The sequence below is a fragment of the Phascolarctos cinereus genome, unplaced genomic scaffold, assembly GCF_003287225.1.
Source record: "Phascolarctos cinereus isolate Bilbo 61053 unplaced genomic scaffold, phaCin_HiC Scaffold_2;HRSCAF=192, whole genome shotgun sequence".
NCBI classification, from domain to species: Eukaryota; Metazoa; Chordata; class Mammalia; order Diprotodontia; family Phascolarctidae; genus Phascolarctos; species Phascolarctos cinereus.
Genome location: NW_027555625.1, coordinates 356883767 through 356909807, shown reverse-complemented (window position 1 = coordinate 356909807; position 26041 = coordinate 356883767). Strand labels below are relative to the sequence as shown.

At 35.6% G+C, this 26041-nt stretch overlaps 1 protein-coding gene across 2 annotated transcripts in view; it reads left to right on the top strand.

Annotated features, from left to right (window-relative positions):
* The window catches only part of RCOR1 (REST corepressor 1), a 123865-nt gene that overhangs the window by 59521 nt on the left and 38303 nt on the right, over window positions 1-26041 (top strand). For both annotated transcript variants that reach the window (XM_078150399.1, XM_020971167.2), the window contains exon 3: window positions 13274-13357. In XM_078150399.1, the coding sequence (XP_078006525.1) occupies window positions 13274-13357 (84 nt within the window). The remainder of the gene's footprint in view (window positions 1-13273; window positions 13358-26041) is intronic.

Here is a 26041-nt window from a genome sequence, read left to right as displayed (position 1 = left end):
CCTGTATTTGAAACTAGAGGCAAGTGGGAGCCACTAGAACTTTTTGTATATTTTCTTTTTGTGTGTGAACCTGAAGATTTTTTTTAATGTTAACACAAAGAACAGGGAAGATTGAACTTGTTACTTAAAATTTTATTTAAAGAAATACAGATAAGAAATTTAATAAAGTAGTAACAAAATTGCTCTTTGTGCCCCCCTCTGTACTTTTTTTCTTTAGTGCATTTACATTTTTATTGAAGTTTTTTTTAAATGCTAATCACTACTGACTAACCCAACTTCTATTCCTATCCTAGTAGCAGCCCTCTCTTGTAAGATTGGTTAGTTGTTGTCCTTTGTTTGAAGAGGACCAAAATGACATCACTATGCTAGAGTCAAGTTTCAGTGTGTCTGACTGTGGCTAATCAGACTAATAGGAGCTCAGAATGGTCTACCACAGGTTGGGCACAAATAGTCCATGTGAACATTTAGGGTGGATTCTCTAAATTTGTGCATCTTGCATTTCTTTTGTGCTTTTTCAATTCTCCTTTGCTCACAGAGCACAGCAACTTCTCTGATGTGGGTACACCATGCAGAGTAGTCCTATGCCAGTATCTCCCATGTCATACGTAGTAAAGGAAATCAAATCAGCAGATTGGCCAAGTCTTAAGAATGCATATCTAGTTCTGTACCTCTAGTCCACCACATCTCTGCTAATAGGTAAAAGGTAAATTTTATTATCAATCTTTTGAAGCTCTGAGGTGTCACAAAATTCTTTCCTATTATGTTGTGGTCACTTAGTAAATTATTCTTCTGGTTCTGCCTCCCAGAGCTATTAAAAACAAATTTTTTTTCAAATGAATATCTGTATTCTTTCCCTCCCACTTTCCCCCGTCCCTCCATTGGAAAAGCAAGAAAAAGAAAACCTGGATTACAAACATGGATAATAAATTAAATTCCCACATTGACTGTGTCCAAAAAAAGTCTCAATCTGCATTCTTGATATCATTACCTCCCAGGTAGCCTGTTTTATCATGAATCTTTTCTGATGAGTATCAAAGATGATCGGATTCTGTCAAAGTTGATTGTCTTTTACAATAATACTGTTGTGGCTATATAAATTGTTCTCCTGGTTCTGCTCATTGATTAGATGTCTATGAAGCTTTAAATCTGGGTCATGAAAGGATGAATGGTAGTTTCCTTTACAGAAATAGGGCATTTTAAGAGTGAGCAGGAATGATTGAAAAGGGGGAGTACATATGTTTTGTTTTTGGAGCTTCAGTTGGAAATGTCCAAAATGCAGTTGGTGTTGGTGAGACAGACTGTAAGGAGATACATTGGAGCTAGATGTATAGATCTGGGAGTTGTCTGCGCAGAGGTTGTAGCTGAACCCATGGAAGCTGATGAAGGTACTGAGAGAATTATTCAAAGAGAAAAGAGACCAAGACATACCCATATGTAGCTGGTGGGACAAGGATAATGCATGATTCAGCAGTGGAGACTGAGGAGAGTCCAGACTAATAGGAGGAGAATCAGGAGAGAGTAGTGTCACAAAAAACCAGAAAGGGGAAAATACTTAATGTAATGAAAGTCCTTTTCTTTTTTTTTTTTGGGAGGGGGGGCAACATTTTAAAATCAAAATGAATTATTTTCTTAGTAATTGTGGAAATTTTTCAAGATATTAGAAATTAGTTTTCAGAATTTTTATTCCCAAGACCTCTGTTACACTCTTAAAAATTAATGAACTCCTTCAAAGAGCTTTTCTTTATGTGAGTTATATATACATATAGGCAGATAATATTTACTGTCTTAGATATTAAAATGTCTTAGTATCATTGTGGAAATAGTCTAAGTTTTTACCTCATAAACCACCTTGAACAGGTCTTGGTGGGATCAATTCCTAGACCACACTTTGAGAAGCATTGCATTATCATACTGTGCTAAAATTTGTGTTATAGGATGAAGAAAGGGGGAATAACATGATACTTATACTATTTCCCTCATTTCCCTTTACCAACTCTGGTAAATTCACTGGGGGAGAGGAAAAGGGAGGAGAGAAAGAATGTGAATAATAAGATGATGTGATCATTTAGGTCCTGGTCTGCTTCATTAATCTATGAAATTCACTTTCTACTCCATTTACTGAAAATCAGTTGCTATGTTAGAATATTTTAAAAATTGTCATTTATTTCTCCATTCCCTTTTGCTCAATCATCTACTAGTATCTTTGAGGGAAAGGATTAGCAATCTCTTCCAAAGAGGTCTGGGTCTGTTAATTTGACAAATGAGGGTGTTGGACTGGATCAATTCTGCTTTCTCTCTTGGTGCTCTAAAATCTATGATCCTATGTAGGGAGATGATTTAAATGTGATGGAAAGTTGTTTTGCTTTCAGTTGTTTTGTTTTTTTTCTTTGAAAGGAAAAAAGACTTTGGCATAGTAGAGGAAGGAAAATAAAAAAAAGCTTCTATCATACCCATCTCCAAGGTTAGAAGTGAGTTGAATCCAAAAGTCCTGTCATTACCCTAGCTTGGATAGTAAGAGATGAGGAGGAAGCCTTCAGAGGCTTGAAAGAAGATAGATTTGAGTGTCTGTCCTGCTGCTGTCTGTCCCTACTTCCCTTCCTCCCAAATAGCAAGCTGTTCTTTTGTGTTAATCCTTTCCTGAAACTGACTAGGAAGCTAACTTGTCAACACTGACAACTCCAGAAACTGGAAGAGAATGTTGTGTATGTAAGGAGGGGGAGAGGGAGGAATATTGATCTACAACTTAACATAACTTCAGATATGTTAATGAGCTAAGATATATCTTTGCCTTTGTCTCTCTTGCCTTTAAGACCAAGCTTCTTTCTTACTGTTAACAATTGCCACTTATTTAAGGGATGGCATTTGTTAAGGAGTCTGCTAGGGAGAAAAAAAAGATCAGTTTTTTTATCCAAAGCTCTGGTGAAATGTAAAGCGCATTAGAATTAGAAGGCCAGAGTTTCATGTTTTGACCCTTCCTAGGAAGGAAATAAACAAGCATCTATTAAGTGCCAGACATTATGCTACGTGCTTTACAAATATTATTTCTTTAATCCTAACAACAATCTTAGGAGGTAGTTGCTGCCATTATCTTCATTTTACAGTTGAGGAATCTGAGGCATGTAGAGGGTAAGTCAATCTATTAATCAATACACATTTATTAAGAGCTTACTAAATGCCAGGCACTGTGCTAAAGTTGTTGAGATACAAAAAAGAGGCAAAAGATAGTATAAAGGAGTATGCAATCAAAGTCAGTCCCTGCCCTCAAGGAGTATATAATCAAGAGAGGAATATGCAGTTATATACAAGTTAAATAGGAAATAATTATGAGGGTAGGCTTTAGAATTTAATTTAATTGGGGCTTCTGAAGACTTCTTATATAGAAAGTGGAACTTGGGACTTAAGAAAAGTTAAGTGATTTGCCTGGGGTCACACAATAAATAAATAAGGATCTGAGGCTGGATTTGAACTAGTGTCCTCCTGACTCCAGGCCCAGCATTCTATTTGCTGCACCACCTAGCTGCCTCTAGTAATTGCTAGTAATGTGACTGATAAAATCATCAGCCTCGTTTGTAAAATAGGGAGAATTCTTGTACTGTAACCTCTCAGTGTCCTTGTGAATAAGTTTATTTATTTCTATATTCTCCAGATTTTTTCTAGAAATGTTGGCTGTTGTTATTTTGCTTCATTAATGTCTGAGTGTTTCATTGTGGTCTAGAAGTTAACCCTGCAAAGTAACAAATATTTTGGTGCCAGCAGCTGGAAAATCATTTATGAAATTGTATGAAATTGTAATAGGCATTGAGATCTCCATGATGTGCTTACAGTGAAATCAGATTGCCCAAGTATTATTAGCCTGTATTCTTTACATCCTACTTGTTTTATGTCAGTCTTTCACCTTTTACTGTTTTTTTTTTCCAGAGTAAGATATGAGGATCCTTTGCTCAAAAGATGCATGTTAAATAGGTGGAAGAGGGAGAGCAGGATAATAGATTATTATAAAATAAAAATTATATTAATCAACTATTTGCAGTAATAAGGAGATACCTTTCTGGTTTTTTTTTAATGATTTAGTTATACCTTTGATAATTAAACCTTGAAGAGACAAAGCAGAGAAAGAAAACTAGACTAATGAATAGAGTACCCAATGCTTTGACAATAAAATAAGAAAAAATAAATTGAAAGAATAAGTATAGGCAAAGAAAACAAAATCATTGCTTTTTGCAGTAATGCAAGGGTATACTTAGAGAGTCAACTAAAATTAATTGAAACTAAGATTAGCAACTCTGCAAGATATAAATACACACTAATAAAAGCATTCCAAAAAAAGATAATATTGCAAAGGTTAATTAATATGTTGTACTTATCATATGCTAATATCCTTTACTCAGATATGCTTTACATGACCATGCTTCTATTTTTAAGACTTTCAATTCTTATTCTAAGGTATGTGAATTTTTCATGAGAATTTTCTGTTTCTGTGTGTAATATTAGATATTATTGTATATCTATGTATAAAATGTTTCTCAATGTTAAAAAAAGAATATGACAGTGAAAAAATAAAAAATAAGCATTTAGATATGTGTAAATGTGTGTGTAGGTACATAATAACACAATAACTACAGAAGCTGTAAGATATTGGGAGTATATCTTCACTCAGGCACCATATCAATCTAACTCTCTTTGCAGAAAATAAAGACAGATCTAAATAACTGGAGAAACATTAATTTTTCATCTCTTGGGTATGTTGAGCCAATATAATAAAAATGATGATGCTTCCTAAATTAATTTACTTAGTGCTATGCCAATCAACACCTGTCCCAAGTATTTTATAGAGTTAGGAAAAAATAATTATTCATATGGAGGAAGGGAAGGTCAAGAATGTCAAGGGCAATAATGGGGAAAAATGTTTGAAGAAAGGTCTTATCAGATCTTAGGTTTCTACCAGATCTCAAACTATAATGCAAAGCAATAATCATTAAAACTATTTAGTACTGGTTAAAAAAAAAAAAGAAAAAGAGTAGCACACAACATACAGAAATCAAAGAAAATAGCCTAGTTTTTGGTGACCCAGAGACCTCAGTTACTGAAGGAAGAATTCAATATTTGAAAAAAAAATTTTTTTGGGGAAAACTGACAGCAGTCTGACAGAAATTAGGTATTAGTTCAATGCCTCATATCATACATATAAGCTCCAAATAGATACATATATGACTTAGATATAAACATTCACATCATAAATTATAGGAGCAAGGAAGAATTACCTTTCAGATCCATGAAGAAGGAAAGAGTTCATTAAAAAAAAGAGATCACAAGATAAAATGGAGAATTTTGATTATTTAAAATGTAAATGTTTTTGCATAAACAAATCTAATAGTAAAAATTAGAAGGGAAATAGGTTACTGAGAAAGAACAAAATCTTTGTAACAAGTATCTCTGATAAAAGTCTTGTATCCAAAATGTAAGGAATGAATTCAAAGTAATGAGACTAAAAGCCATTCCCAAATCACTAAATGGTTGAAGAATATTAACAGGTAATTCTCAAAAGAAATCCAAACTACTAACAATCATGAATAATTAGAGAAATGCAAATTAAAGCAATACCTATAGGAATAGTGAAGATAACAAAAAAGAAAATGACATGTTGGAGGGGTTTTGGGGAAATAGGTATATGCCAATCTATTCTTCATTAAGTTGTGAATTGGTGTAGCAGTTCTGAAAAGCAATTTTGAAATATACCTAGAAAGTTATCAAACTATGTGAATTTATAAAATGTGTCATTACTAGGCCTATACTCAAAAGAAATAGAAGGAAGAATATTTGTAGCAACATTTTTTTGAGAGTCAAAAACTGGGGACTGTTAACCCAATCTTTTTATTGGGTAATGGCTAGATAGATTATGGTATATTAATGTAAAGGAATATTATTGTGCCATAAGAAATGATAAAATGGACAATTTGGGAGAAAACTGGGAAGACCTTTATAAGTGATGCAGAGTGAAGTGAGCAGAAGTACAAGAACAGTTTATAGAATGATAACATTACAGAGAAAAACTTTGAAGGACTTCAGAACTCTGATCAGCACAGTGAGTCCAAAAGAATGAAGATGAAACATTCCATTCATTTCCTGAACTTAAAATGCAGAGAGAGACATATATTTTTAGACATGACTAATATGGAAATTTGTTTAGTTGGATTGTATAAATGTGTTTTAAAGGATTCTTTTTAAAAATATTAGCTTAGTAGGAGAAACTGATTAATAAAAATGCTTAAAGAATAAAAGAAAATAAAGTTATTTAAAGGAATAAAAAATAAGTTATAGGGAAAATTCTAAGTACTGCCATTGGGAAGTGTCTGGCAGATGTTAGATTGTATATTCCTTGAGAAGGTCTTTTAATTTTCTGTTTTCTTCAGCCTTAGCATATGGCTTCGTGAACTGAAATGATTCTGATGAATCAAAGTGGAGGAAACATATAAGCAGTTTAACTATTGTCTTCCCAAAGTAGTAAATTTGTAAATTAATTTGTTTGGAAAACAGTTATTTATAAGTTCACTTCTAGTCTATCCCTGGCCAGTGACTCTAGGTCAGCATTGTTAACTATGTACTTTCACAGGTCTTAACTTAAAGACAGAGGGGACCTTTTAGGCTATCTATTCCAACCCCCTTATTTTGCACCAGAAAAAAACTAGACTCAAAGGGATTATCTTGGTTTCAAAATTCTAAGGTCTTCTAATTTGAAGTCCAGTGCTTATTTTACTTTTTTAATTAATTAATTAATTTAATTAATCCTTGAATCTCCTTCCTTTTCTGTTACTTTCTGAATGCTTCTGGAAGGAGTCACAAAAATGTTGAGTTCATTGTGCATATTGACACTAACTTGACTAGTCTATTCGAAGAATATTTTTCGTGACAGTGCTGCTATTCATCTCTGACTGAGCCATGGTATATCGAATCCAGTCACCTTACTTTTACAAATGAGAAATTGAAGTTCAGAGAGGTTAGTGTCTCATCGAGGGTCACACAGCTAGTTACATGTCTGAGGCAGGGTTCAAACTCTGTTCTTCTTAACTCCTAGTCCAGTGAACTTCTTTTCATTTACGTTGTTGTAGTCATTGTGTATATTGTTTTCTTTTTTAGCCTACTTTGCTGCAATTCGTACAAATCTTCACATGTTTTTCCTAATTCCACCCTGTTTTTCTACTCCCACCTCATTTGTGTCTTTTGCCCTCATCTGGGCCCTCACTGCTGCTAGGCATCCCTTCTGTAGTTTCCTTATCAACACACTATGACATTCTCTGCTGTGGCTCTTCCAAACCTTTTTCATCCCTGCTCAAAGCTTCCATTGCTCCCCTTCCTCTCACCCTCTCAACTGAGGACTTTTCATATTTTACAGAAAAAAAAAATTGTGCCATTCATTATGAACTCCCTTTTCTTCCCTTCCTCATTTCATATCACTTAGATGCTTTCCATCCACTATCCCTTTAATCTTTTTCTCCAGTGCAGCTAAAATACTCCCTTTTTCTTGTCCTTGTATCCATCACATTCTGGACATTATTTTTCTGGATACTATTCTTACAGGTCTGTGCCATGCTTTTTATTAATCCTCTATTCCTTAACTAAGCTTCTATCTTAATATGTCTTATAAAGATCTCGGTTGGTCAGTGAATTCCCTGTAATTCCTCCATAGTCCCTTTATATATTTTCTTCTTTTCTTTGGCATTATTTCTCTTTGTGTATTAAATATTTCATTCTTGAGAACTTCTCCTTCTTGGGCTAACATCCCCTCTTTGGGCCATGTAATCCAATTGTTCCATTGTCTGAACTCTTTGAAATTAACTTTTCTCAAATCTAGGATTTGTGCCAGCCTATTATTGCCTCTCTTTTCATTGTCACTTCTCTCCTCAAGGTTTCTATCATTTCTGTTTCAGCAGTAAGTTCTTTTTTCTTGGTGAGAATTGGATCTGTAATAGCATTTCTCCTTGTTGCTTTTTCTGCTTTTTGAAGATTGAAATTATTAGAGAATGTCAAGAATGTAATAGCTGCTGTTTTTGTGAGTCAGAGCTCTAACAAATATTCAGGCAATTCAAATCTCCAATCACTATATTATGCCTGTGTGCCTAGTTTATGTTCTGTTTCCCTAACTCCTCCTTCTATGCAGGTGTTGTGTAGTGTAGTCCCTTGACAATGTCATTCCTGTTTCTTGTTTTGATCTTCACTGGGAAATTCTCCTTGCTTTTTGCCTCTGGTTCTCAGATTTCCTAATGTGAGTATGTCTTATTAATATTTGATACTATTCCCCTCTGCATCGTACCTTTCTCCCCTTATTTTGGTCCTTTGGAATATTACAGTTTTACGGAGCCATATTCTAGTCAAGATTGCCATTCTCTCTGTCTACCCAACAAGTTTCATTCTGTGTTTAAATTTATCTCCTAGTGTTAGAAGAATCCAAGTTTCCCTAATGACTATATTTGTGCATTTGTATATATAATCTGAGGATATGGTTTTCATTGCTGGATTTTTAATTCATTTCATTCTTGGTTTTTGATTCTTGTATATTATTTGATACATCTGTTGCAATTTCCATTTTATAGCTGCTACTCTCTGTAGTACATAGCTTGGTAGATGTACATAGAAATTTTTCTATCTTCTCCCTGATGTATTTTATTTTTTACATTAGTCATTTCTGGAAATGACATGCCTCAACAAGCCATCCTTATAACAAAAACAGTTAAACAAAACTAACACTGTGACTGTATCCACTGATACACACACACACACACGCACACACACACACACACACACACACAAAACATTCTCCACGAATAATCTTCTACTTCTAGAGAAAAGGGAGCTATTTATTCATGTCTTCTCTGGGGCAGGATTAGTCATTACAAAATTCTCATCAGTGGGTTATAGTGTATTATTTTTGTTTGTTATTGTGATTGTTTCAGTTCTGTTTATTTAACTTTGTTTTAATTCATACAAATCTTTCTGTATTTCTCTTGAATTCCTCATTCATTTTTTCTTATGACACAATAATATTCCATTACATTCATAGGATAAATTTAGAACTAAAAGAGACCTTAGAAATCCATTTTCATAATAATACGGATGAAGGAACTGAGGACAAGAGAGGTTAAGTGATTGATAGACTATAATTTTTTTTTGTTACCACTAAGACGGATCAATATAACTTTTTATCAGGTCTTGTTAGCTACATACTATCCCGTGTCAAAAGCCATATTGTTCCTCTATTTTAAGCCATAGCCTAGAAATCCAGCATTCTTTGGATTATACCCTCTATTCCAAAGAAACTGAGGCCCAGAATTTAAGTTTCTTGACTAAGGTCTCACAAGCAAAAGATAGTAGAGGTGGGTTTAAAGTCCAGATCTGATGCTTTCTTGTGTTCCTCTCTGCTCATTTGTTTCATGTTTAAATGGCTCTTTCTGAATCAAAAGCCAGTGTATAGTTTCTTTATATGTAAAATGAGGGGGTTGGACTAGATGATCTACATCAAGTTATAAAGTCTCTTTCAACTTTAACATTCTTTGTTTCTATGATTGGGATATTGGAGCTAATTTGATCTGTACTATGGAAAATCCCTTGCAGTCTTCTTGGTATGGATCTATATTGCGAAAGGAACGTTTCAACAAAAGCTGAAGACTTGTCAGGGATGTATGAGCAACGGTAACAGAAGTACTACCCATAGGTTGACCCCTAGAGTCTGTGGTTAACAGTAGCCCATAAATGAGTACACACTGGAGTAGCATCCCAGAAGGTGTTACAATAGCAGCCCTCTTATCAGAAAGACTGGGGAAGAGTGACCAGGTTTGTTCTATGTGGCCCCAAAGGGCATAATTAGGATAAATAGTTGTAGAAGTTATAGGGAAGCAGATTTCAACTCAACACAAAGAAAATATTATTAATAATTATAGGATTATAGGGGCTATAAAAGGGACCTTAGAGATCACAGCTAGCTCATCACCCCTGTTTAGGATGGATGTTTACAAATCAAGTATTCTTTTTGCTTCATCACAAACTACAATCACACAGATATAAAAAAACAAAACAAAGTGGATTCCAATGGTTAAGCACAGTGATTGGCATTTAGTAGACACTTAGTGAATGCTTACTAACTGACACGCTAAGGGTCCTAAAACACCAGCAAAGACTCTGAAGACACAACAATATGAATATCAGAGATCAAGGATGTGCCTTATCCTGAGAGGTACAAGAACCTAGAGGACTCCACCCCCCATAGACGCCTCAGGATTTAGCGATTTAAAGCCCCCAGAACTAATTTATTTTCTCAGCCAATTGTGCTGTTCCCTTCTTGACTCAGTGAAGTGTTGACACCTGGCAGAGGGATCTGGGAAAAGCTGCATCTCTCCTGTCAATCTAACACCTCATTAATACGTTGTGATTTCATTCTGTGTCTTCTATGACTATATCAATTGAGTTGGGAAGGGGAATACCTTTCTTTGCACTGTCACGGCTTCAGGTTAAACACTTCCAGTTCTCAGTATGTTTTGGTGTAAAGTGTGCTGGATTTGTAATCAGAGGATCTGGGATATAATCTTTACTGTTACTTAATTATTGTGACTCTTAATGTCTCTTAATGTGCCTGAGAGCCTCAAGTTCATCATTTATAAAATAGGGTAATACCTGAACAATCTGCCTCGCAGATAATGAAGGATAATGATATAATGAATATAAAGTGTATTCACTTTGTGTTGTCACTTGTATTTTTTATTAACTATTATTGATGTGGTTTTGAATTTGATCCCTAAAGTTGTTAAATTCTGCGGTTATAATGTTTTGTTTCCATATTGGAAAGTTGTATTTTAGGAAACCGCAACATACAAACAAATGAATTCCAGCTTTTTTGCTTTACAAAATTAAGTGTCTTATTGCATCATAAAAAGAACTTCTTAGTCCATTGAAATGTTGTTTTATAGATCCTTACATTTATAAAGACAAAAGAAGAGAAAACTAAAACTAAAGCTCAGGATCCATTGCTAGTTGAAGATAACTGTGAAATGATGACAAAACACCATTGGAATTGGAATTGTCATTGAAGAAATAAATTGCATAGAATCATAAAATATTGGGAGTTGGGAGGAACCTCATGGATAGTTTAGTTCAACTCCTTGGTTTTATCAATGAGAAACCTGAGGTTCAGTGGGATAAAGGGATTACTTAGAATCACAGCAATCTAGTAGCATATAGTAGAGTATGTATAGACAGTTCTGCTACAGCATTTGTTTTGAAAATGTGAATTTGTTCCAAAGGCATGCTACATTAAGGAATAGTCTGAGAATAATGTGAATTTTGCCTTACTTTTTCGGATTTCATCATCACACCATAGTGGTTGGGTATGCATGGGACATGGTAATGTGTAGGGGTTTTGGGAAGAGGAGATGTCAGTCTCCCACTGGGAGAAAAGTGCTGCAGTAAGTAGTTATCCTCCTCTACCTAGGATGTGAGAGCTGTTGGGGAAGTGTAACAATAGGGAGAATGAGAGCTGGAGGCCTTGAGAGGCAGGCACAAAAGGGAAGGGAAGACGTGGAGATCCCCAACATACCCTTTACTACAGAACAGACTGATCCAGCCTCTTTGACCCCAGCCACCTGCCAAGGGAAAAGCCCAGATGGAGATAGTTGCAATGTAGTGCTTCAGTGGAAATGGGCAATAGAACTTTAGGCATGCGGGGGAAAGAGTGGTCCCCTAGGCCAACCTCACAGAAAACACTCTGCCCAAGGTCTCCAGGTCCTGGGCTGATGCTACCTATGCCTCTCAGGCTGATCTCATTCATGCTTTTCATAGGGCAGAGACTAGTGTTGGTGACACAGATCTTACAGCTGTAGTGTTTTCCCCTGGGAGTGAGTTGGAGTGCTGTGTTACCCATTTCATTTTCCCCACAAGCTCTGTGGTTTTGATTACTTGATTTCACATAGCACAATGATTTTTACAGATAGGTTGTGTTATAGCAGAATTGCCTATGGTAACTCTAAGTCTAGTGTTACATTGCCGTATCTGCTTCTTGATTGATTCTTTTTCTTTAAAAATTTTTTTTTATTGATTCTTAGAAATGTAAATGATATACAACTTTATAGAAATCTATCTACGTCATAAATAGCTTAGGTAGTATTTGGGAAATTACAGAGTTTTAAAATTAATTTAAACATAGGATAATCATTAGACTGTGGTAGCCAGTGTATCGCTGGTTGCTTAAAATGCTCTGCTCCTGTTGCCTTGTCCCACTTCTCAACCCCTACAATTTAGTCTTTCTGAGTTCACAATGTTCATTTTTTTTTTGCAAGTTAAATGCTTTGTCCATTTTTATTTGAAGTTAGTTACTTCTTATCTCAGCACTTGTTTTGAAGCATTAACATGATGATGGAAGTTGAATTAGATGAATTCTAAGGTTTTTCTTTGACATTATGTTATGGAGAGGAAAGATGATGCAGATTAGTGTGTCTGAAAGGCTACTATTATAGAAAGATTGCAATTAGTCGTGTTAAAGTGAACCACCTTAGCCTGCAGAAAGTGATATTAATAAAGACTTGGTTAACACATGTTATTTTTTTTTCCCTATGCTTGTGTGTGTGTGTGTGTGTGTGTGTGTGTGTGTGTGTGTGTGTGTGTATCTTTAGATAACAGAAAAATTATAACAGTGCTCCAAGGTTCTCTGGGCTATATACCATTGTCCTTGTCAGCAACATGTCAACCTGTATGTGCAAACTTGGCTATATCCGCTCATCTTACTCAGGGCTTCCATTTCTTAGCTAATGGTACAAAATTTGAGAACAATGGCACAATAATTTGATTATCCATTCAAAAAGTTCTGGTCACTATCTTAAAATTTTTATTTCTTTAATATACCTATGAAGAGTATGGCTAGATAATAGGCCATAGATACTAATCTTAATTTTGGTGCCTTTATCTTGGAGATTTCTGTAATTATAAAACTGTAAGGTTCTCTGATTTGAAATAGTGAGTGGTTTCCTTACCTTTTGTGGTTTTCTTAAGGAAAGGTAAACACAAGAAATTGATTTTTAAAAATACAGAAGTAGTATTTCAGCATTTTAAAAAGCATTTGGTTTCCATGCTGATGAATGTATGTTCTCTGTCACATGATGTCAGGTAAGTTTAGGTAAGGGTGAGTAATCTTGTCAGAGCACATTATGGTTTTTAAAAAAACAATGTTTAGTTTGCTTTTTGAATCAATTAAAACAATAAAATATATAACTTACTGTTCCTGCTTTTTTTCAAGCTAAAATTTCAAGGCGCTCTCAGGAAAGAGAAAATCTTGGCATGCTGGTGTGGTCACCTAATCAGAATCTATCAGAGGCAAAATGTAAGTCTTAAAAACAACTTTTAATTTTCTACTTTTATTTAATTGTGAGCCATATTAGTCCATTTTCAACCAAAAATGCTTCTTCTTGTTGCATTTTTCTTTAATCATCTGTCTGCATATCTAATGAATTAATGGATACGTATGTAGAATTTCTGTACTGCTAGGCAGCCAGCCATCACAAAAAAGAGGTCTTCAGTGATCTTCTAGGCACAAACCTTTGAAATTTTTGCACCATGAGCTTTCATGATCATCCATTTTTTTCAAAGCTCTGTAGCAGCTGACACAAAAATAACATTGCTGAGGTAGGATGAGAGGCTCAAGGAGGGGAGGGAGCATTGCAATACAATAATTAATCCAGCTGAGACTTTGAGGATATTTAAGGTGCCAAAATTTGAAAAACCTTGGAATGTAATAGGAAGAATTACAGTGGCAAATGCATGTTGTAGAAAATGAGTTTTCTATTGCTAAGAATTCACAAACCAGAAAGGCAAGACTATTTAATTACAATGAACTATCTGAAGAATTGTAGCTTATTTGATTTATGTGTGGTTTTAAAATTGTATTTGTGTTCTAAGCTACTTGTTACTCTCCCCCCCCCCCTTTTTGGCACTCCAGCTGTTAGTAATTTTTACTGCTTGGTGTAGCTTTTTAGCTTTCCTGGTCTCTTTCTACCCTGCTTCCCTTTTCTCCCCTCTACCTATACCTAAACACATATGCACATACATATCACAGACTAACATTAAAGGTGAATTTCATATCATTCTCAAAATCTTTATTTTCTCCCAAGTTTTAAAAAAAGAAGTCTTTTTTCTTTGAATAATTTTTTTCAAAAATACAATTCTCTCTTTTTAAAAAAAAGATTTAATTTTTATTACATTTTAAGTTCCAAGTTGTTCTTCTCTTCCCCCTCCCTCCCACCTCCCTATAATAGAGAAAGCTACCATTTGTCATAAATAGATAGATAACCATATTATGCATAATACTTAGAATAGCTTAGTTATTCATAATTATTCTTTGAACAATATTGCTGTTACTGTATACAATGTTCTCTTGGTTCTGCTCATTTCACTCTTTATTATTTCATACAAGTCTTTCCATGTTTTTCCAATATGAACTTCTTAGTTCTTACAGCAGAGTAGTGTTCCATCACAATCATATACCACAGAACGTTCAACCTTTCCCCAGTTGATGGTCATCCCCTCAATTTCCAATTTGCCACCAGAAAAGAGCTGCCATAAATATTTTTATACATACGGGTCCTTTGTCTTTTTCCCTGATCACCTTAGGAAACAGACCTATTAGTGGTATTTGCTGGGTTAAAGGGTATATATAGTTTTATAACTCTTTGGGCATATTCCAGATTACTCTCCAATATGGTTAGATCAGTTTATGGTTCCACCAGTAGTGTATTAGTGTCCTAATTTTTCCACATTCCCCTCCAGTACTTGTTGTTTTCCCCTTCTATCATTTTAACCAATCTGATAGGTGTGACATGATATTTCAAAGTTGTTTTAATTCAATAATGATTTAGAGCATTTTTTCATGTGACTATATATATAACTTTGAAGAAATAATTTTTTATCCAGAAACTGCCTGTTCATATTCTTTGATCATTTGTCAATTGAAGAATGACTCATATAAATTTTACAAAGTTCTCTGTCTATTTGAGGTAGGAAACTGTCTATAAATATTTTCCTCACAATTTCTTTGTTCTAATGTTAGCTACATTGGTTTTATTTGTAATACACACACACACACACACACACACACATACATACGTAGAATTCTCTAAACCATGGTAGGCATAGAACATAGCAAATCATCAAGGGGTGGATACGTCGAGAAGATGGAATCTGTATCAAATCTAGTTTAAGTTGGTCATCTTATGCTCAGCTTTTTATCTGTTCTAACCTTTTTAGAGTGCCTTACCCTTTACCCTCATCATATTATTATTTTACAAATTTGAGAAGCAGGGTGGTGAAGTGTCAGAGCTTTCTCAGATTCAGAAAGACCTGGATTCAAGCCCTCTTTCTGACACATCCTGATTGACTCTTAAGAATAGTATTTGCTGCATTGATAGGAGATCCTTTACCAGGCATTTCCTACATCAATGAAATCACAATGTGGACCAAAAAATGAAATATAAATATAATGGTCATATGGAAATATGTAATTATTTTGGAAAAGGAACTTAGAAGTCATTTAGTCTCGTTTCCTCCCTAATTCCTAGAATATTTACTAATTGATGATTTTGCCTTCACTTGAACACTTTTGTGATAGATGCCTCACTATTTCACAAGATAGCTTATTCCAAGTAGCAGAGAAGAACTTTCTAATAGTGAACTGAAAATTATCCCCTTATGTCTACTCATGCACCTAGTTTTTCCCTAGCAGCCCAAAATATTTCTACCTCTCTGAAATTTTAGATAGCTGAAGACAGCGATCTCCAACTCCTTTAACTATTAATTATATGATGTAGTTCTTCAATTTTTTATCTTTGATCCTTCCTATGGATGTGTTCCAATTTGTCAGTCTCTTTCCTAAGTTATGATATCTGGAGTAAAACGTAATTGATATGGTCTAACTAAATTGGAGGACAGGAAAACAGTCCGTTTTACATGAACACAATCTTAAAAGAATCAAAATTACAGGTAATCTAGAGGACAGTGGGAAAGACTACGTGAAAGGATTCAGTATACTTTTGAAGACTTGCATTTGAAAAGTAATAGAAAAGACTTTATGAGCAAGATGTCTGACTGGAAAAAGAGATTTTGTGAGAGGAAGGAATAAAGGATCTTATTGTCATTCTCTTGACTGAGGATATTGGCATCCAGAAAATTTTACCCAGAAAATTGAATGCCACATGATAAGAAGGTGAACAGCTAAATACAATATTGGACTATTGGGAGATATACAAATGAAGCTCATCAACAACTTTGGAATTCATTACTCATTTGATTTAAAATTATTTTAATATAGTAACCCATGAAAAGATATAAATAAAATATAACAGTGTTACCCAAAGCCACATTTGAAGAAATAAGAACTAAGCTTTACTGAAAAGGAGTCATTTGATCTGGGTTCTAGTCCTGGATTTTCACTGACTTGCTATGCTACCTCCCTGGGCTCTGGTCTCATTTATCAAATGTGGGAGCTTGAACTTTTGAACCCTTCTAGCACCGATATTGTTTGATTCAATGAGTGGATCTTTGATGGTAGCGAAATTGGTGGGAGTTTCATATTTTTCTTGGTAATAAGTGGACTCAGCACATATGAATTATAGCTCTTTAGAAACAGTATTCTGCAAATGATCCTTTGTATAATACCCACATAAAAATTTGTTATGTATCTGCTGTAAATGCGTATTAGAATAAAAGCTTTGGTATTAATGGGTGCTGAAAATTTTGTTTTCAATACAGATGATTTTTTGAGAGGGGGAAATCAAAACCAATTGCCTTTATCTTGACTGTATTACAAATCATATTTATGATAATTCTAGTGACATCTTTATAAAGTCCTCATCAGCTAGAAATCCTTATCCTCATGCATGATGCATATTTAGATAGTTCAATGGATATGTCTAGTATAGATCAAAAGTCATCTAGTCTTTTTGCTGTTTACTATTTCAGTATTTACATTTAATTTAAACGAAGTATCATAAAAGTACCTTTTTTACAATTACATATAATTCTGATATGAAAATTTTTAACAGATAGCTCTTTTTGAAACTTTAATTGCTGGTGGGTCAGTTGAGCCAATACATATTAGCACCTAAGTTTATTTATTCAGTGCTATATCAGACTCCCTAAAGCATATTTCGCAGAGCTAGTGAAAACAATGAAATGTGGAGGAATAAAAGGTCAAGAATCTCAAGGGTAATAATGAAAAAAAGGTGGGGAAGGAGAAGGTCTATCAATAGTAGATTGTCAAACTGCTGGGAAAACAAGATAGCAGCCTGACAGGAATTAGGTTTAGTTAGCCCAGCACCTCACGTCATATTACCAAGAGAAGCTATAAGTGGATACATGAGTTAGATATGATAAGTCCTATCACAAGCAAGTTAGAGCATCAAGGAAGAAATTACCTTTTGGAACTGTGGCTAGATGAAGAGTTCATGACTTAACGAGTGATAAAGAGGATGATAAAAAGATATAATATACAGTTTTGAGTATCTAAATTTAAAAAGGTTTTGCACAAACAAATCTAATGCAGTTAAATTTAGAAAGGAAGGAAGTAATTGGGAAATATTCTTTTTAACAAGTATCTTTGATAAAGGATCTATATCCAAGATATATAAAGAACTGATTCAAACTTGTAAGACTTAACAGCTATTTCTCAATATATGAATGGTCAAAGGATATGAACAGGCAGTTTTCAAAGAAAGAAGTCCAAGCTAACAGCAATCATATGAAAAAATGTTCTAAATCACTAATAATTAGAGAAATGCAGATTGAAGTAACTTTGAGGTTCTGCCTTCTGCCTGTCAGACTGGCAGATGTGGCAGAAGAGGGAAAAGGAGACTGGAGGTGTAGACTAATACACTATTGGTGGAGTGGTGGATCTGTGAATTGGTCCAGGCATTGTGGGGAGCACTTTGAAACTAAGCCCAGAAAGTTGCCTTGACCCACCAATACCACTACTAGGCTTGTATTCACAAAGTAATAGAAGAGGGAAAGGATCTAAATGTACAGAAATATTTATAGTAAATCTTTTTTATGCTAGCCCCAAATTGGAAAGTAAGGGGAGATGTCCTCCTATTGGGAAATGAATGGCTAAACAAATCATGAATGTAATGGAGTATTATTGTGCCCCAAGAAAGAAGGAAATGAACAGTTTCAGAGGAGGACCTTTATGAACTGATGGAGAACGAAGTGAACAGAGCTAGGAGAACAGTTTACAGATGATAACATGATAGAGGAAGAATTCTGGAAGATTTTGGAACTCTGATCAACACAGTGATAAACCATGAGTCCAAAAGAATGCAGACAAAATATACTACTCACCTCTAGAGAAAGGGAATGTACTTAAATTTAAGCAAATTAACAAAAGGATACTTTGCAGAACTTGAAGTAATAACACCATTCACTTGGAGAAATAAAAAATCTAGAATATAAAGAGAAATGATGAAAAAGGTAAGGATGAAGGAAGACTAGCACTTCCAGACCTCAAAATGTAGTATAAAGCAGTAGTCATTAAAACCATTTGGCATTGGTTAAAAAATGGGGAAATACACCATTGGAACAGATTGTTCTCCATCCTCCCTGCTTAAAAAGTTCCAAAGGCTCCCTTTTGCCTCTAGGATAAAGTACAAACTCCTCTCTTTTTTAAAGTCCTTCATAGTCTGGCTTCAGGCAACCTTTCTAAGTTCTTCCTTTCAACCACTTTGTTATATACAAATTGGCCCACTTGCTGGCCCACACCATTCTATCTCATGTTTTTGCCTTTATACAAAATATCCCCCATACCTGGAATGCATTCTGCTCTCATTAGCTCCTCATAGAAAGTCTGGCTTTCTTCTAGATTCAATTCAAGTGCTTCTTGTCCTATAGGAATCCTTTTTTTGATTCCCCTCCTCTTCCATCCAGAAATTACTTTGCGTCTACTTTGTATTTTTTTGTATTGATTTTGTATTTCCCCAATAGAATATAAACATAGTACAGGTGGAAAGTGTTCTAAACTTAGAGTGAGTTGATCTTACATTACATATTACATTAGCCCTACCATTTATTAGGTGTGTCCCTTATGCAAGTTATTTCACCTTTATGATGACTCTGTTTTCTTCTCTGTAAAATGAGAATAATATTTATAATATGTGTCACAGTTCTGTAAGGAAAATAGTATAGGAAAGTTGTCAAATACTATAGAAATGAATTATCATATAGTCATAGATTGAAATAGTATAACTCCCGTGTGGTTCTATATGAGGAAACAGGCCCAGAGATATTAAGTCATTTTCCCAAAGTCTCACAGTAATTTAGTAGCAGGATTTTTTTTTACATAGCCAACGTGGGAATTTGTTTCACCTAGACTATACATGTTTGTAATAGGTTTTGTTTTTCTTTCTTTCTTAGTTGGAGTGAGGGAGGATATTTGTCGATTGAAAAAAAAATAATCCAAGGTGGGACATACTTTGAGGTGTGTGGTGATGCTCCTAGCATCAGATGTTTATTTGACGCTTATTATGTACCAGACTGCAACACTCTGCTGAGGAGTAGGAATAATAATAAAAAAAAAAGCAAAAAACAGTCATTGTTATCAAATGGCTTACATTCTAATGGGAGTGGGGGGAGAGGCAACATAAATATAAATCATTACGTACAAGATGCAGAGTAGATGGAACATAGCTCTGGAGGAGAAGCTAGAAGTAGGGAAGAACCTGGAAAGGCCTTCTTAAGAGGTAGTGCTTGAGCTGAATATCAAAGAAAGCCAGGAATTTTAAGAGTCAGAGGTTAGGATGGAAACTCAAGCATAGGGAACAGCCACTGTATAGTTACAGAGTATATAAATTATGGGTATGTGTGAGAATGGACCATGATAAATAGAAAGGAGTAATGTACTAAGATTGGAAAGATAGCAAAAGGCCAAGTTGTGAAGAGCTTTTAAATTCCATAGTGGCTTATATTTGATTCTAAAGGGAACCATTGGAGTTTATCAAATATAGGGAGTGGCATGGTCAGACCTATGCTTTAGGAAAATCACTTTGGCAGCTGTGTGAAACAGGGATTGGAGTGGGGAAAGACTTTAGGAAGGGAATCTTATTAGAAGGGTATTTCAGTAGTCCAGAGGAGAGGACAGGAGGGGATGGAGTAGGATGGAGGCTGTATGAGTGGAGAAAAATGGGTCGTGTACTGGATATTTTTTTTGAGGTTAAGTGACTTGCCCAGGGTCACACAGCTAGTAAGTGTCAAGTGTTTGAGGCCAGATTTGAACTCAGGTCCTCCTGACTCCAAGGCAGGAGCTCTATCTACTGTGCCACCTAGCTGTCCCAAGACATAATATTTTGCCAATGATTGGGTATGTGGAATGAGTTCATATGTGCCAGACACTGCATCAGTCAACAATTATTTATTAATAGTATTAATAGCTAGCATTTATATAGTACCTTAAAGTTTGCAAAGTACTTTATGTGTTATCCTGTTTGATCTCCACAAGAACCCTGAAAGGTAGGTCTCCATTTTACAGTTGAGGAAACTGAAGCACAGAAGTCAAGTGACTTGCCCAGGGTTACACAGGACTAGAAGTATCTGAGGCAGGATTCAAATTCTGGTCTTCTGACTTGAAGAGTAGCAGTCTGTATGGCCTGCACTACCTGTTAGTGCTTGCTCTGTTCTAGGCACTCTCAGTAATTAGCACAGGGGTTGCAAATAAAAAGGCAATGATAGTCCCAGCTCTCAATAAGCTTACATTCAGATGAGAAGGGAAACCAACATGCTGAGAAAGAATAACCAGGGAGGAGCACTTAAGTGTGGGCAATACTAGGAAAGCAGATTGATACAATCCATTCAGGAATAATGCAGTCCATAACGTTGATTTTCTTCTGACTCGTGGTTCTAGAACTGGAAGGTATTGGGGCAAGAATGGGTAAGACATACCTCACATTGTTGGGGAGATGTTTGAAGAGAACAGAATAGAGTGAAGCTAAGTAGTCTACTAGAATCTTGATTTAATGAAATTCAAAGGCAGAGAGATTGCTGAGGGATGGCAGTAGAGCCTGGGATTGGCAATGGAGGGCAAGGGATATTCCAGTTCCCCACCTTGACCATTGAGTGAGGAAGCTGGTAATGAATAGCCAGTAATGGAAAGTGTGGCAAGGGATAAGATATTATTAAAAAGGTATCATGTTCCAGTGAATGCCAGAAGATGGAAGGAGCAAGAGATGAAATGTGTTAGTTATGGAGCAGGCATTCTAGAAGATACAGTGTTGGGATATTATATGAAGGGTTGAGGTCTTTGTGAATGAGGCAGTGGATAGCTGTATTTGGGGAGGAGGATTTGTTTTTAACCAGTTGGGAGTTTAGTGTATTATAGGAATGGGGCAAGTAAGAGGGAGTGGGAGGTATCCCAATGGAGAATGAATTTAGGCAGAGTAACTGCATTCTGTGGTGTAGGCGGGTGGTTAGAAGGTTTGAAGTGGATCCTAGAGATTTCAGAACTGCCTTCAGTTGCCATGTTTCTGTGTTCTCAGAGGTGTCTGGAACTCTGCCTTGTGGCAGGTGTGAATAGGTGGTGGTGTTTCCAGCTAGAAGGCAGCTGTGCCTAATTCTGGCAAATCTGATGATCAGTTGTGGGTCCTTGGGGTATCTAGAAGCCTGTGGAAGAGACAAGAGAAGATATATCCTAGTTCTTCTTGCACCAACTGTAAACCAAACCTAGTCATATTTAGTTTTTAGTCCATATGATAAGTTGAAAAGTTGGCATAGTTTTGATTTGCTAAAACTGATCATAAATTCCTATTTTTGCCCTTCATTCCTACTGAACCTTGTTCTTTGCTCTCAAAGAATATAAGCTCATTACAAGTTTTGGTTATTAACATTGTTTGTACCTGTGTCCTCAGTACCTAGCACAGTGTAGTTTGTAAATATAGTTTACACATAATAAACATTGTAAAGAAAAAAGTAAAAAAAAATACTTGTTGATTTGGTCAGGACTTTATTCTCGGTTCTGCCTTATTCTGCCTTTAATTCTTTCCGGAGAAGAATATAAATATTTTGAATTTAAACACTTCATTATACAGTCCCTTCTAGTTGCTCAAATGAATTTCCATTTTGTATCCTGGACATTTTCATCTGGATGTCCTATCAGTACCACAAACTTGCCACTCTCTAAAAATGAACTGAGCATCTAACCCATTCTTCCAGCTTCACTAAATCTTTTGATCTTTTTCAGGTATCTAGCCTCAAAGAAACAATTTTTTAAAATATACTTATTTGATATTTCCCCCCTTAATTACATGTAAAAAACCCAATTTTTAGCAATTATTTAAAAAAATTTTCAATTCTAAATTCTCTCCCTCTTTTTCATCCTTCCCCCCTCATTGAGAAGGCAAGCAATTTAATATAAGTTATATATGTGCAGTTATGCAAAACATTTTTCTACATTAATCATGTTATGAAAGAAAACAGCTGCCCCCCCCAAGCAACCCAAGAAAAACAAAGTTTAAAAAGTATGCTTTGATCTGCATTCAGACTCCATCAATTTTTTCTCTGGAGATGGATAACATTTTTCATTATAATTCCTTCAGAATTGTCTTGGATCATTGTATTACTGAGAATGGCTAAATCATTCACAGTTGATCGTTGTATAATATTGCTATCACTGTGTACAATGTTCTCTTGCTTCTACTCATTTCACTTTGCATCAGTTCATGTAAGTCTTTCCAGGTTTTTCTGAGAGCATCCTGCTAATCGTTTCTTATACCACAATTCTATTCCATCACAATTATTTATCACAGCTTGTTCAGCTAGTGAGGGGATGGTCCCCTCAATTTCCAGTTATCTACCCCCCTGAAAGAGCTGCTATAAATAATTCTGTACATGTAAGCCCTTTTCCCTTTTTGGGATACAGACCTAGAGGGAGTATTGCTGAATCAGAGGATATACATGGTTTTATAGCCCTTGGGGCTATACGTTGCTCTCTAGAATGGTTGAATCAGTTTACAACTCTACCAACAATGCATTAATATCTCAATTTTCCCACATCCCCCAGCCAATCTGATAGGTGTGGGGTAGTATCTCAGAGTTGTTTTAATATGCATTCTCTAATCAACATTTTTTCATATGACTATATATTGCTTTGATGATTTCATCTGAAAACTGCCTATTCTTATCCTTTGACCATTTATCAGCTGGGGGCTGGCTCTTTTTTTTTTTAAACAAATTTGATTTAGTTCTCCATATATTTAAGAGATGAGGCCTTTATCAGAGAAATTTGCTATAAAAATTTTTTCAATTATGATTACTGTGTATTTCCCTTCATCCTATTTACCTCTGTTTGTCCTAGTATATCTCTTCTTTCATGCTTTCCATCCTCAAAAATGTTTTGCTTCTGACTGTCACCTCTCTCAATCTGCCCTTCCTTCTATCAGGCTCCTCCTCCCCTCCTACTTTCCTGTAGATAATAAAGATTTCTATACCCAACTCAGTGTGCAAGTTGATCCTTCTTTGAGTCAATTCTAATATGAATGAGATTCAAGTGGTCTCCTTTTACCTCTCCGATCTTCCCCTCTACTGTAAAACTTACTCTTTTGCACCTCTTTTATGTGAGATAATTTTTACCCCATTCTACTTCTCCCTTCTCCCAGTGTATTCCTCTTTCTCCCCCCCTTCATTTTATATTTTTAGATAACATTCCATCTTATTAACTCACATACCCTCTATGTATACTCCTTCTTATTGCCCTAACTATTAGAAAATTCTTAGAAGTTACAAGTGTCATCTTGTAGAAATGTGAACAGTTTAACCTTGCTAAATCCCTTCTGGTTTCTCTTTCTTGTTTACTTTTTTTAATCCTTCTCACATCTTGTATTTGAAAGTCAAATCCCCTATCCACCTGTGGTCTTTTCATTAGGAATACTTGAAAGTCCTCTATTTAATTGAATATCTTTTTTTCCTCCTAAACAATGATACTGAGTTTTGTGGGTAAGTAATTCTTGGTTTTAATCTTAGCTCCTTTGCCCTCTGGAATATCATATTCCCAGCCCTCGGATCCTTTAATATAGAAGCCGCTAAATCTTATGTTGTCCTGATTGTAGCTCCATGATGCTTGAATTGTTTTCTTCCTGGATGCTTGTGATATTTTCTCTTTGATCCTGGGAGCTCTGGAATTTGACTATAATGTTCCTGGGAGTTTTCATTTTGGAGTCTCTTTCAGGAGGTAATTGGTGAATTCTTTCGATTTCTATTTTACTCTCTGGTTCTGGGATATCAGGGCAGTTTTCCTTGATGATTTCTTGAAATGTGATGTTTAGGCTCCTTTTCTGATCATGGCTTTTTCAGGTAGTCCAATAATTCTTAACTTATCTCTGCTGCATCTGCTTTCCATGTCAGTTGTTTTCCCCATGAGACATTTCACATTTTCTATTTTTTCATTCTTTTTTAATTTCTTATGGAGTCATTAGCTTCCACCTGACCAATTTTCATTTTTAAGGAATTGTTATTTTTTTTATTTAGCTTTTGTACCTCTTTTTCCATTTGGCCAATTCTGTTTTTTAAGGTGTTATTTTCTTCAGTACTTTTGTGTGCCTCATTTACTAAGCCGTTGACTCTTTTTTCATGGTTCTGTTGTATCATACTCTCATTTCTTTTCCCAATTTTTCCTCTACCTCTCTTATTTGATTTTTACAGTTCTTTTTGAGTTCTTCCAGGAATTCTTTTTGGGCCTGAGACCAATTCACATTTTTCTTTGTGGCTTTGGGCGTAGCGGTTTTGATTTTGTTGTCTTCTTAGTTTGTGTTTTGATCTTCCCTGTCATCATAGTAACTTTCTGTGGTCAGGTTCTGTTGTTGTTGTTGTTAGCTCATTTTTCCAGCCTATTTCTTGACTTTTAACTCTATGTTAAAGTGAGGCTCTGCTTCCAGGGTGGACGGGGCAGTGTCCCAAGCTTCAGGCCTTTCTTACTGCTTCTCTCAGAGCTAGTTCTAAGGGTCTGTAAGTTTTCAGTTCTTCCAAGGTGGTAAGATCTAAAGAGAGGCTCCTGGCCTGTGAGCAACCACAAGCACTCTTTTCCACCCTGGAGCTGTTTCTGATGTTCTACCTTGCCCAGAATTGCTGCCCAGATCTATATATGGGCAATGCAATAGACTCCTGCATCCAGTGCCAGAAAAGGATCCCCTGTAATCTCCTTCTGATCAGTTGTCTCACCCTCTTACCATCTATAGGCTGAGAACTCCAGCAGCTGCTGCTACCATTGACAATTCAGTTGGCTCCAAGGTCTGCTTCTGGTTTGCTGGGGCCTGGCCTGTGAGCCTGTACTCTACTATACTCCACTCTCATCTTGGTGTAACGGATCTTAACTGTCAACCTTCTATGTTGTCTTTGGCTGGAAAATTGTTTCACTTATCCTTTTGTGGGATACAGAAATCTTTATTTAAAGTTGTTTGGAGGGGAATTTGGGAGAGCTTAGGTGTCACTGCCTTTTTTCTGCCATCTTTGCTTTCCTCCTCAGAAGGGTCAAAACCATTCTTCTCTTGTTCTTTTCCAAAACTCCCCTTCCCCAATTATTTTAATTTACATTAATTTTATTAAATTAAATTAGTTGCATTACTCTTTTAGCTATCTCCTTTCTAGTCACTCTGCTACCACCCTAGACCAGGATATCATTACCTCCTGTACATCTAGCGCATGTTAGCCAGAATTATCCTCGTAATGCAAAGCTCTTATCATGTCTGTATGTCCCTTTCTTGTTCAAAACCCTGAAGTGAATCTATTGTCTATGGGGTACAATACAAACTGAAATAATTTCATACATTCTTATTCTATCCTCACAACAAACTCTTCAAGAAGGAAAGAAATTCTTAAATTGGAAAAGTCCACGTGATTTCATTCCTGTCATTAGAGTAATCAGTAAGTTGTCGTAATTTGATCAGATGGCCATTGATTTATCAATGTGTGTCCAGAGTCCAAAAATTGCTCCATGAACTACATGTAAAGTAAAATGTGTTTTAAGACAGAACTAAAATTCTGCTTC